Source organism: Callorhinchus milii, unplaced genomic scaffold, assembly GCF_018977255.1.
Source record: "Callorhinchus milii isolate IMCB2004 unplaced genomic scaffold, IMCB_Cmil_1.0 Scaffold18, whole genome shotgun sequence".
NCBI classification, from domain to species: Eukaryota; Metazoa; Chordata; class Chondrichthyes; order Chimaeriformes; family Callorhinchidae; genus Callorhinchus; species Callorhinchus milii.
Genome location: NW_024704759.1, coordinates 7,150,759 through 7,163,874, shown reverse-complemented (window position 1 = coordinate 7,163,874; position 13,116 = coordinate 7,150,759). Strand labels below are relative to the sequence as shown.

The 13,116-nt window shown below is 40.0% G+C and overlaps 1 protein-coding gene across 6 annotated transcripts in view; it reads left to right on the top strand.

Annotated features, from left to right (window-relative positions):
• Nucleotides 1-11,735, top strand: part of znf335 (zinc finger protein 335) — a 36,157-nt gene extending 24,422 nt beyond the window's left edge. For all 6 annotated transcript variants that reach the window (XM_042341792.1, XM_042341794.1, XM_042341793.1 and 3 more), the window contains 12 exons: nt 195-289; nt 705-982; nt 1,288-1,411; nt 2,154-2,348; nt 3,252-3,394; nt 4,633-4,748; nt 6,663-6,763; nt 6,887-6,961; nt 7,216-7,299; nt 8,041-8,115; nt 8,826-8,928; nt 9,461-11,735. In XM_042341792.1, the coding sequence (XP_042197726.1) occupies nt 195-289; nt 705-982; nt 1,288-1,411; nt 2,154-2,348; nt 3,252-3,394; nt 4,633-4,748; nt 6,663-6,763; nt 6,887-6,961; nt 7,216-7,299; nt 8,041-8,115; nt 8,826-8,928; nt 9,461-9,600 (1,529 nt within the window). In that variant the 3' untranslated portion in view covers nt 9,601-11,735. The remainder of the gene's footprint in view (nt 1-194; nt 290-704; nt 983-1,287; nt 1,412-2,153; nt 2,349-3,251; nt 3,395-4,632; nt 4,749-6,662; nt 6,764-6,886; nt 6,962-7,215; nt 7,300-8,040; nt 8,116-8,825; nt 8,929-9,460) is intronic.
• Nucleotides 11,736-13,116: the final 1,381 nt, after the last annotated feature.

Genomic DNA, 13,116 nt, shown 5'->3' with positions numbered 1-13,116 from the left:
ATAATTATTTATCTTGAGTGTTAAATGTGAGTGTGAAATTTGGATTGCAGAAGGGCACTGCTGTGCTATGGAACAGTTAGGGTATAAGTTTCTACTTGCAATTTCACCATATCTGAGTGAATTGCAGGCAATCTCTTGTCCCAATATTAAGACTTATAAAGTATTGAATAACTATACGAACTCTCACCTGGCAGGTACGAACGAATCCTCTGAAATTGCAGCACAGAATGCACTGGACCTACTGCTGAACATGAGTACCCCGAGAGAGCTGGTCAGCAACTCTATGCAGGTACAGAAAGTTATTTGCCCCATTTATGGTGAAGAGTTCCACTTGGGCCTAGGTTTACACTATTTATTGCAGCATTTCAGAGTGTTCAGAATTTGATACTTTCAAGTATTAACATCAACCAACACAAAAAGTAAATGCAAAGTATACTCTGGAATCTGTTGTTTCTAGTTTCTTTAACGATCCTGCAGAAAACTGGCTTCAAAATTGAGCCTGGATTTATGGAGTTCCCAAATTTTGGACACACTAAATTTCTCCATAAATAGTTAATTTAGATTGATTGAATTTCTCTCCATTTATGTATCCTGGCAAACCCCGGCAATAATATTCCATATCCAACACTTGCTCTGCTATGGCCATGTGATGTGAAATGATGATGCTCCAATTCAGTGTTGTCTAATTGTTGTACGTTACTCAGGTGGCAGTGTTGAAGTCTGATGGTACAGCCCAGGATCCGTCCTCCCAAGAATCACAGAATCCGGAGGAGGAGCCGTTTGCAATGTCACCGCAACACATGGTCGTCACTTTGCATGTGGATGAACAAAGTGAGACTGTGGTTCAGGAAGCCTACGAAACCACAACTATTGACGCTTCTGAAATCCCACAGGTCCCCATCAACCCCTTCACCAATGGCACAGAGTATAACATTGTAACTCAAGGAAGTGAAGAAATTCAGCAGGACACTGCCGTTTACAGGTAGCATAACTATAACAATAATAATCCTTGCATTTGACATAGCTCCTCATCACTTTTTTGAGAGTTTCAAAGTGCTTCACAGAATATACTGTAAAGTGAATTGACTGTATATTTTGTGGGCAAAATAAATGCTTAAAGTTCACTAAATAATAGTTCTGTTCTTGCTTGGTCAGTTTACAATACTGTAGCATGCTATGACCTTGGGAAAGGTCTCCATAAAGTATTTTGAAGTTTTAAGAGAAAAAGTTTGTGTAATGTGGAATCTTATTAACCTACTTGGGTTGATTTTTTTTCGCCTTCACCAGTGGTTCAGATGGCAGTGAAGATGTGGCTCACACTGTGGTGGTGAGTGGCGACACATTAAAACAATACCATGGCCATTTTATCATGACCACAGACCTTCAGGGGAATCAGTTCCAACAGATTGAGGTATGTTGGGCATCTTGATCCTCTCTACTTCATTGGTTTCTGCATTAGGAACAGTGTGATATTGATGGATTACACTGATCATGATATATACATTCCATCAAATAAAGAGAGTAAATGTTGAAGATGTCCTAGCATTTAGAGTTTTGCAGTTGTCAAATTTGGATGTCACCCGTTTTGAACCATTGATGGTGAATACAAATCAGGTTTACAGTTTCCAAAGTTATTATCAGTAGTTAGTCAACAAGAACAACATGCATGTTGATTAACATCTCGAAGAACTTTACAGAGAAGAAGTAGAACAAAGTAACAAGTAGGGGAATAGCAAGGAGTTATTATTATTTATAAAAGGTTAAAAAAAGTTGAACTCCATCCCATATTTGCCTCCTTCCGTCCCTTGCCTCCTCTCAAGACCCTCCTCTTTGACCATACCTTCAGTCACCCTCCTACTCCTACCCACCCTGACCCCTCCTGATCCCAACCCCATGCTCAGGTCCAAATCCTTGACTGTCCAGTGCCTTGGGAAGTCCTGTAGTGAAAGGCGCTGTACAAACATAATTTGTTATTGTCAAAGAGTTTCCAAAACAAGGGAAGATGCGAGACAGAGGGAGCTCCAGAAAGCGATCGCAAAATCAGTGAAGGCTTCTTTGCCAGATGAGTTTCTGCTGTTCTGATTGGGAACCACCAATAGGGGTAGCTGTAGGCATCTGTTTTGTTGAATAAATGTCCTTTTCCTATTTCATAGTTCACTGGTGAGGTTGGGTCTCCTCCAATTAATTCGAATTTGCAGTCATCGCTGAAAAAGTTTTCGTGTAAAATCTGCACTGCTTCTTTCCATGGCCGAGCGGAGATGGAGAGTCATAAACGAGCACATGCAGGGGAGCAGGGCTTCAAATGCCTTGACTGCAACTTTGTGGCCAGCACCTGGCCAGAGGTCCGAGTAAGTATCCGTAACTGTTTTCCGATTTGCAGGCTGCCTTCACTATCTCAACACATAGATATTGTTTGTGGGACTGCTGTGCACAATTGGCTGCCATGTTTTGCCCACAAAATATACAGTTAATTCTGTATATACTATGAAGCGCTTTGAGATGTCTCAACGATGTGATAAACCACTATATCAAATGCAAGGATTATGATTATTATTATTGCTGATACGCCTTGCCTCCTCTCAAGACCCTCCTCTTTGACCATGCCTTTGGTCATCCTCCTACCCCTACCTGCCCTGCACCCCTCCTGATTCCAACTAGTTCAACTGGTAAAGTAGTCTAGGAGGATATTAGTACCATGTGTTTGGGGTTCCAATTCCAGTGGGTCCACTGAACCCGTCATATTTTGCTGTGATGTTCAGGATACAATGATTGAAACCATACTTTTTCACAGAAGGATGGAGGAAATATCTGACAGCGGGTACACATGTTACGTTCTTTACGCAACTCATCTCCATTTGAGATTTAGGATCAAGGCACCTGTCCATCTTCTTGGTTAAAAGATCAACCTAACAGGGAGATCTCATGTATCCTCTTGCCACCCGTCAGAGTTTTCCTTAATTACAGCCTGTGACCCGATTGAAATTAAATTCTCCTTTTATAAATAAACGTAGCTTGTTCTGTACACTTTATTTGGTTATTGTGATAGGCGGAGTAACAAATGCTTATTGATTGAGCAGCTGTGGAGAGCTTTTTGTTACTGTGTTTTTGGTTGAAGCCACTTATTACAATGCGTTTAAACATGAGAAACCCTGAAATTTATCTGTCTACTAGATTAATTCCATCACTGCATAGAATTTCAATTACACAGTTGTGGGCACTTTATTTAGTTTGGCCATGTTTCTCTTCTCCAGAATCATATGGTACAGCATGCCAATCTGCGGCCTCACAAATGTAACCAGTGTAGTTTTGCCTCCAAGAATAAGAAAGATCTTCGACGTCATCTACTCACACACACAAATGAGAAGCCTTTTGCCTGTGACATCTGCGGCCAGAGGTAAACCTTTCTCCCAGGTGGCTTTACAGCTGTTTGGCTACATAAATGGTCAATAATTTGTTCCTCTGACTTTCGATTGATCTGTTTATGCAGCAACCAGAAATTGGGATTACATTTTGAGATTGTTCTACTTAATTATCTCTGTCTTAAATATTCAAGTAGGTATGGTTTCGGGGAAGAAACATTTGCAAGGTATACGACATGGGTTAACCAGCCTTTAGTGTCTCAAAACCTTCAGTTTGTAATCTGCATTCCAAGTTGTAGTACAAGGCAAATTCTTACTGGTGGTGGCTCTTGAGTATAGTCCTTGGTAAGTACAGTAGTGCCCTCATCAGGAGCTTAGTTTCTATTGCAGTAGTTGGTAAAATTCACATTAAAATGCTTTTTTTTATTTTGAAAATAAAGACCAGCTGAACAGTGGTGATATGAAAAGATTGAAGTGCACTTTTTGCATGTTTAATTATCTACAGGATATCAGCCTGGATCACACTCTTGACTCTGAGTCAGAAGGTTGTAGGTTCAAGCCCCAAGTTGGGATATGTAACTCAGCCTACACTAATATTCCAATATATAGTGCTGGGGGATCATTGCAATGTTGACGAGATTCTAACCAAGCTCTCATCCATTTGTTCAGATGGACGTTTAAGATCCCATAGCAGTATTCAAAAAGAGAACAGAGTTTCTCCCAATGTCCTGGCCAACCTTTCTCCAGATACAATTGGTCACTCACTCTGTGGCTGTTTGTCAGACTTTAAATTCTGTGAAACCCTTTCAGACATCCTCCTAACATAAAAGGCGCTACATCAAATGGTCTGTACGGGTTGTCCTGCCTCATAATTAGTTGGTAGGACCCTGGACCACTTCAGTCCTGAGCAGAGAGCAATACCGTACAGTTTCGTACAGTTCTTTACTATGAAATCCCTTTTGCTTAAATGTAACCAGATGCCAATTTTTTAACTGAGACTTACTCACTTTCCAGCAACCTAATCGGGATGATCTTCAATGAATTACAGTAACTAATAGACCAAGACTGCTGTAAGAGGTATTGATTTGCAAATCCTCTTAAAGTGCAGTAAAGAAACGGGGCTAATTCAACTGATCATGATAGAAAATAATGTTTAAATATCAATAGAGGTTTTTAAAAAGGTATGTCACTTTTTATTGTGTGTGTTTGTTTAATTGAATTCCCAAGTTTCCACAGCTGTGTCTATCTTTTTTCCCCCCTTGGAAATGAATAGGTTTAATCGAAATGGACACTTGAAGTTTCACATTGAGCGGTTGCACAATTCCGACTCTGTGCAGAAGAAGGTGCGACAACAGGCTGTCGTTATGAGCAGTGATGACGAAACAATAGGTACAGTAACCAAGTATATCCATGGGCCCTCTGTACCACTGGTGTCCCTGTGATCCCCATCTATGTTCTACTCTGTACCCAGTGTCCTAGAAAGGTTACTGAGTCCAGTCACGTGAATGAGATTGGAGATGAGGCATCCGAGGTAAATGAGTGACTCATTGTGTATCTGGCACTGTGCTGGGTTCAGTAACTAACTCCTCCCATTCACTTTGCTATGCAAACCCCCTGCTTGTCGGTCTTCCCAACTCCACCCTCCACAGGCTGCAGATAATCCAGACCTCTACAGCCTGTGTCCTCTCCCGCACCAAGCTCCATGACCCCATCTCCCCCACTCTCGCCCGACTCCATTGGCTCACTATCCTTCAGAGGATCCGGTTCAAGATCCTGGTCCTCACATACAAAGCCCTCCATGGCCTCGCCCCACCCTACCTCTGCGACCTCCTAACCCCCTACCATTGGCTGGAGAGCCTTCAGGCACTCTGCCCCCAACCTTTGGAATTCCATCCCCCAGTCATTCCGCCTCATCCCCTTCTTAGCCTCCTTCCAGTCCCGCCTCAAGACCCTCCTCTTCGACCATGCCATCGGCCACCCCCTTTTCCCTCCCCTCACCCCCCAACCCCAGCTCGGGCCTGAAATGCTGTACTCTGTCCAGCACTTGGGACGTCCTCCCGACGTGAAAGGCACTGTACAAATGTAATCTTGTTGTTGCTCCACACTGTACAAAATGAAATTGCCTGCACTCAGGTTAAACAGGACTCTTTATGAATTTAGCAAGTCATATTGATTGACTAAAGTTCCCTTTATACAAAGCTGCAGCTTAAATATCTTTTTTTAAATAATGCTGTTTCTAGCTTCCAAATAGACTGGCCTTGTGACGTGTGATGTTTGCTAATGTTGGCTAACTTTGCTGCATACTTTTATTAAGATTTTTTTNGATCTCTAGTATGTTAGACCCTTAAATAGTATACATACTAATTACTACAGAAGGCAAGTATTTTTTTCGATCTAAACAGGGCAGTTCCTTCTTTTACCAGGTGAATGCATTCCAAGAGCCAGGATAATATGGTGGGGCCTGACCCCATAAGGTCAGTTTAGAGTGGAGCTGAACCTAATTCAGTTCCGTGCACAAATCATTACAGCAGTGTAGAAACATTCAGCATGGTGTCAGAAACCACTTACACTAGTGGCATCTGTTTGTAAATTGTTCCACTAACTCAACTCAACAGTCGTGTAAAATAAAAACCTAAATTCTGAACTCGAAGGAATTGTTACATTGTGTATGTGATTCATAGCTTGGTTAATGAACTCTATTTTATCAGGCTAGTGAATGTATACTGCATGGCAAAAAGAATCCTGTTTAAAAAATAAACTTGTGCTCTAGTGATGTACTACTGGGCAGCATTTTATTCCTTTCATTTACTGAGTGGTTTAACAAGGGCTCAGCACATTCAAGGGTTATGCAAAAATGTCGACTAAACATATTTCACAACAAGCACTTATGACTGTTCCATTCTCTATTCACACAGACTGTCATTGGATCTCCTGAGCACATGTTGAAACACTGCTCCTTGGTATAGGATTACTGAGGAGAGAAACCAGTGGCACAGAACAATTTAGCAGCCAATTTCCTTTGTTTTCATTTTTGCAGCAAATAATCAAAGGAGATAAGACGAGCAATGAGTGTGAAGAGTGTTAACAATGGGAGAAGTGTGCCCACGAATACAGAGCTAAATCTGGCTCAGTTTAATTTCTTCACTCCCAATGTTTTAAGTCCATAAATAGGTACAATGTTGTCTTTAGGACAAAGTATTTTGTAAGCCAGTTTGAATTTGATCCAATGAGAAAGGTAACCTCTCCTTTTGAGCCTTCTGCTCACCACAGAAAATTAACTACTTGCTTGTATCCATTTTACAGCTATGCAGACAGACCCTGGTGTGATTATACAAGACAGACTGCAGCAGGCATTATCTGAGGATCATATTATAGTATCCCAGGAACAGTCCATCATTGACCAGGTAGGTGCAATGCTAAGTCCACAGCCTTAGGTGAACAAGCTGGCTGAGTTGTATATATCCATCTCTCGGTCAAATACTGTTTTCAATACAATTGTGTCAACTTTATTTCTCTGTTTGAATTAGGATGAAACCACATACATCCAGCACATAACATCTGATGGACAGACAGTTGAACACTTAGTTACAGCAGATAACCAGGTAACGTCTAGATGGTTGGGCTTCAACTATAATTGTGTTGCCACCATGTTTGAAGGCTAGGCTGTATTCCTTAATGGCCCAAAGTCTTGCATTTTGAACCAGGACAGCCAGGGGTGTAAAGTTACCTCTCCAAGAGACTTGATCTGTTTCTATTTCTGTAAAGCCTACATTTCAATAATATGATAAAATTACATTTGTACAGTGCCTTTCACGTTGGGAGGACGTTTCATGACATTTCCTTCATTTCCCTGCAGGTGCAATATATCATTTCACAGGACGGCGTACAACACTTTGTTCCGCAGGAGTATGTGGTCGTCCCTGAAGGTCATCATATACAGGTACCACCCCCTTACTGTCTCCATCGGTCATTGACAACAAATTATTATAGTCTAAGAACATAAGAAATGTTAGATGATAAAAAACCAAGGTCCATCTAGTTTGTCTTCCACCTTCCTGGTGGTCGCATACACATATGTCCCGAACTACCTATGTACTATATCCCATAATGTTACAATTGTATAGTGCCTTTGATGTCAGGGCAGTCAGAGATTTGGACACGAGCTGGAGGTTGGGATCGGGAGGGGTGGAGGCTAGGGGTAGGAGGGTGACCAAAGGCGCGGTCAAAGAGGAGGGTCTTGAAACAGGCCTTGAAGGTGGCAGGGGAGGGGGCAAGGCGAAGGCACTGACTTGGAGTCTTTAAAAGCACTGTCCCTGCAGGCATACTGACATTTTTCAGCATCTAAGAGTATGTGACAATGTGCGTAGGTTTATGTGATATTTTGTTTCTCTAGTCCTCTCCCCGTGTACGAAAGGGGGCTATGCGTGTTGACGGGAGCTTTTAATCCCCTTAAGCCTCCTGCCTGACCCACTCACCTTATGTTGTAATTTACTGCTTGAAGTTACTACATTTCATTAATACCAACTTCAAAATGTGTACTTTCCTATAAATATCTGTTTAAGTGCCACAATCATTTAATTCTGAGCTCAGCTGGAATTGCTGGCTGTGAAACACACCTATCTCTTTTTATGCTCCTCAGCTAATACTGTACTCCACTGATTTGCTCAATTTCTCTCCCCAGGTACAGGATGGTCAGATCCACCATATACAATATGAAACAGATCCCCAGGTGCACCAAGCATTGCAAGGACAACAGGTACTAACTCCACAATTGCAATGTGTAGCTGAAGCAGGGCAACCTTATTTAGAGTGACTATCTCCTGTGCTCAAGATCCTGTTGTATTATTCTGTGAAATCCAATGAAACTCGAGTCAAAATATTTAAGTTAGCGAAGCAATAAAAGTATTTGATGATTCATTCTTTAAATTTGGTGTAAAGGCACAATGATCTGTATATTAATTAAATATTTTGTTGTATAACTGTTGCTTCAGACCTTCTTCTTCGACTGTGTCTACGGTCACCTGCCCTGTCTCCCCACCTCGGTGTCAAGCTTCACTATTGTTAAGCGCTCTGAGACACGATCCCGCTTAAAAGGGCGTTATATAAATGAAAGATGTTTAGACAGAGAAATTTCTGTGAAAGTGTGAAGTAACTTTTATAGTAATTCCATAAGTTATATAATAATCCTTGCATTTGATAAAGTGCCTTATCACATCGTTGATATGCCTCTCGGCTTCAGGGGGAAATCATATCAGGATACTTATTGCACAGGCCAATGAATGAAAACTGACTTCTGGGAGTGGTAGCACACACAACCATACTGAGTCAGCCACGTTGAGACCCATTATTTGGGTGTTTTCAAACCAGTCTCAGACTATTCTGAAGAGTTAATACCGTGACATATTTGCTGCACTTGTGGAATCTTAGTGTCTGTCAATTCTCTAATGTCAAATTATCTTTTCTAAGATTGCAGTGAGCCATGATGGACAGATCCAATATCTGCCAATCACTGACCAGCAGATTGTCACCCAAGCAGAGTTGGAGGCTGCTGCTCACTCTGCAGTAACAGGTAGGGGATCAGACCTGTGCTGAGGAAGTTAAGTTTCTAGACAAATATTCACTCATGATGAACATGAGCGAATATTAAAATGTTGTTTTAAAGTGTGACCAGTAAATAGATTCTTTCATAAAATAATCTTCAAAGCTTTTGAGCCGGCAATAAAAATAATCCTTGGATTTGATGTGTTGATTTCTTCAAACACAGATTAGATAGTTTACTTTTAAGAAATAACATTATGGGATATATAGTACATAGGTAGTTTGGGACACATGTGCATGCGACCGCCTGGAAGGTGAACTAGATGGACCTTGTTTTTTTTTTCATCTAGCATTTCTTATGTTCTAATGATATAGCGACTTGCCATGTCATTGAGACATCTCAAAGCACTTCACATGATATACTGTAAAGTGTATTTTGTCAGTGAAATCAACTTTGAGCCCTGTTTTAGTAAGAGCCGATTTTGTTGGTGTCGGCTTTACCAAGATGTTGTTCGCTCAAAGACAGGTAACTTACTGTGAAGAATATTTTTGTTCCTTCCCAGCTGTAGCAGATGCTGCGATGGCTCAGGTCCAGGGGATATATACGACAGAGGCCACAGAAGATCAGATTGAACAGCTTCAGCAACAGGCAATCCAATATGAGATGGCTCATGCTGAAGTCATTGCATACTCAGAGGACTAACTGCGTGCAAAGTGGCAGTCAGAAGCGAAGACTAAGCACTTTTCAATGTAAAAGGGGGGAGCTGAGGCTACAAGAAAGACAAGTGACTGATTTCCCCCCCCTTGCTCTGCCTTAGAACCATATATTTGGTTTGCTTCTTAGATTTTCCTCAACACCTCTTGCATGTGGTGAACAGAAGAAAAGCTGATTTGTACATTTTGCTTTTTTTTTTGTGTCTCCTCTTCCTTGTTGACGTGACTTTCACAGCGATCTATAATTGGCCCAGTAAATAAACTTGGTACTGAACCCTGACAAACAGCCAGAAAAGCAAATTGCCTTTTTGTTTGTTTGTTTGTTACTGGAAGGTTAGAGTTTAATACATGATGGCAAAGTGATGAGATTTCAGCATCTGAAGAATTAATTCCTAACAGATCTACACATGGCTATATTTATGTATATTTCTAATATATACAAGAGTATTTTATATATTATATAAATATAATGTGCGTGTGTGTATAAAGAAAAAGCAGTGATCCAACTGAATGATTTAGATATCTGCATTCTGAGTTTGTTTTAATTTAACTTGCTGGTATAGTTCTCATTTTAATCTATGCTGGATATTGAGTTTGTTTTCACCCAAAGTGACATCGCTGCATTCCACAATGTGCAGATTTTCTTACAAAATGAATGTATTGCCATATGACATAGAGCAGGTTTTGCTATGTGTTTTTTTTAATACTTGCAGAAGTGTTGGGAGCTGAATGTATGTTGAATCATGTGAAGAACCAGTATTTTGAAGAATTTTGGAAATATTTGGAGCCAAGTGTTTTCTTTTTAACAAGGAAACTATTTTCAGTTGAAGTGCTCATCCTCTCAGCTGATACTCTCATTGCAGTGATCCAACGTCAGAATCGTTTTAGCTATTTTTTTAAAAATTATTATGAATTTGAAGGACCACAGTGTTTTGCCTTTTGTAGTTAATATCAATGGTTAATAAGAAATGTTGACATCACAATTGTATTACCAAACTTGGTCAGTGGATCAGTGAGACTGCTCAACAACAGGGGAAATAAATCCTGCATTTGCTATAACAAACCAAGAATGACAGGTAGCTTGCTCGAGGTTGCAACAAACTAGGAATGTGAATGACATTTATAAACTGCTGAAGAATTGTTCATGTGGTTTATAATCTTTCCTGAAATCTGTGTTGCAATGTTTTCAAACAATCTTTAAGTCCCTGTATTATACCTTTTTGGCTGGAATGCTGGACGTGAGTGATGAACATTCAGGTGTGAGAACTTGCATTGTAGTACACTCACTAACATCTAAGAACCAGCTCAGAATCTGCAGCAAGACTGAAACCATTTTCCTTTTTTTTCAAACAATTGGTTTTGCTCCAAGACACTACCTTGATGAAGGGTGCTATATAAATGCAGGTTGTTGTTGCTCAGCTATGATGAAAATCTTGATCGCAATTGGTAGACTTATCCAATTAGCTTTTGGTCTCTGAATTGCACAAGGAACCCCTGGTGCATAATAAATATCTTCCTTCAATCTGCCATTGCAGCCATTCAATGATCAGTAGTTACTATAATAATAATAATTCTTGCATTGATGGAGTGCCTATCAAGACGTCTCAAATCACTTCCCAGGATATACTGTAAAGTGAATTGACTATATTTTGTGGGTGAAATATGGCAGACAATTCCACACAGCAGTATCAGTTGTGGATTGAGTGATCATATTTTCTTTTGAGGGATATTACCCCCAGAAAGCGATCCTCCAATCAACCAACAACCGAGTATAAACTGCCAGTATAATCCCTTCAAAAATAAACTGGGCATTCAATCCACAATGTTTTTGGGACACTGCTGTGTGCAGTTGGCTGCTGCGTTTCACCCACAAATATACAGTCAATTCACTTTACAATATATACTGTAAAGTACTTTGAGACAATTTGAAGACATGATAAGGTGCGATAGCAAATGCAAGGATTATTATTACATTTTGCTATTGAAGTTGCCTATAATGAGTATGGCTGATTTTTGTTACCTCAACCACAGTGGATCCTCCTAGCTGTCATTTATTGTAGCATCTTATTAGTTTGTTTTCTGTCCATCTTTTCTTAAATACATTGCATTGATTTTGTAATTGGACATTGTCACTTTTATTTATCATCAAAGGGCTTGCACGTGCATATACTGAGTTAGTGCGGTCTCTAGGTTAGATTTAAGTGGGAGCAAAAAAAGGGGCAATCTTTCTATTTCTCACAAAATCAATCTTGATGCAAATCATACAGATTATTTCAGTGAGCATCACTTTCATTGGAGGTCAAGGCAGATGGCAGCAACTGACAATCGGGAAACAAGGTTTGAGAAAATGATTCATAATAATCTTTGCATTTGAAATAGCGCCTTATCAGGTTGTTGAGACATCTTAAAGCGCCTCACAAAATATACTGCAAAGTTAATTTGACTTTGTGGGTGAAACACGGCATCCATTTGCACACAGCAGAGTCCCACAAACAGTCATGGATTGAGTGACCAAATTGGTTCCTAAAGCAGGGTTTTGTTTTGGCCTATTCACCAGGAGAGAGTATGTGCTGCGGTGGGGGGGGGTTCGGGTGGGTCAAGCATAAACGAAAGCTAAATGTTTCACCGCCCAAAAAGAATTACCAGTCGTGTTACCCAGACTACAATCAGTAAATTTTGGAAGAAGCTTGATTTTTGTGGTGAGAAGAGACAAATCAAAGTCCTGAATCCAAACAAAAAAAGAAACTGCTCTGATTTGGAGAATGGAAAACATTGTGTACAATATTCTTAACTATAATCATTACAAATGATTCATGTTACTTCATAATGCCAATTTTTTTGTAATTTATCCTTAAACCGATGTTCAACCTAATGAACATGATCAGCGGATATCTTTCAGTCACAACCGCTTTCTGAACACTGAGCTTTTGGTTTTAGTCCTTGACTAAAATGAATTTATCTTCATTGGAGAGCTTAACTGGTGTATGAATGTAAAATTGTAACTGGTAATCACTGAATTACAGCACATTCACATTGTGCAAGCTGATTAATGGCTGTAAGGACGCTTTACTGATTCTGAGAAAATCCCTCTTTATGAAGCCTATCCGATCAGCACATCTGCACAGAACAGGTTTTAATCAGCTTTGGCATTGTAATCCAACCAGCCTTTGCATTTTACCATGATTATCTTCCAATATATTCAAATCGCTGGTTTTGCACTGCCTGGCGTTTTTTTTTTAAAATGTCCATCAGTCTTCAGTTACTAGGAGTCACTGTAAGAAAAAAGTTCTGCTTTGTTTGAAGTTTAGCCTACTATTCTCTTTCGTTATGCCATAAATATTGATTGACATTTTATCACTAAAATATAGAAGATACATATCTTGAAATGTGTTGAATAATATTCTTGCATTTGATGTGCCGCTTACCGCATCAAAACTATTCAAAGCCCTTCAACAAGCAATTGATATTAAGTGTGACGACAGGAGTATAAGCAGACATTTTTCCA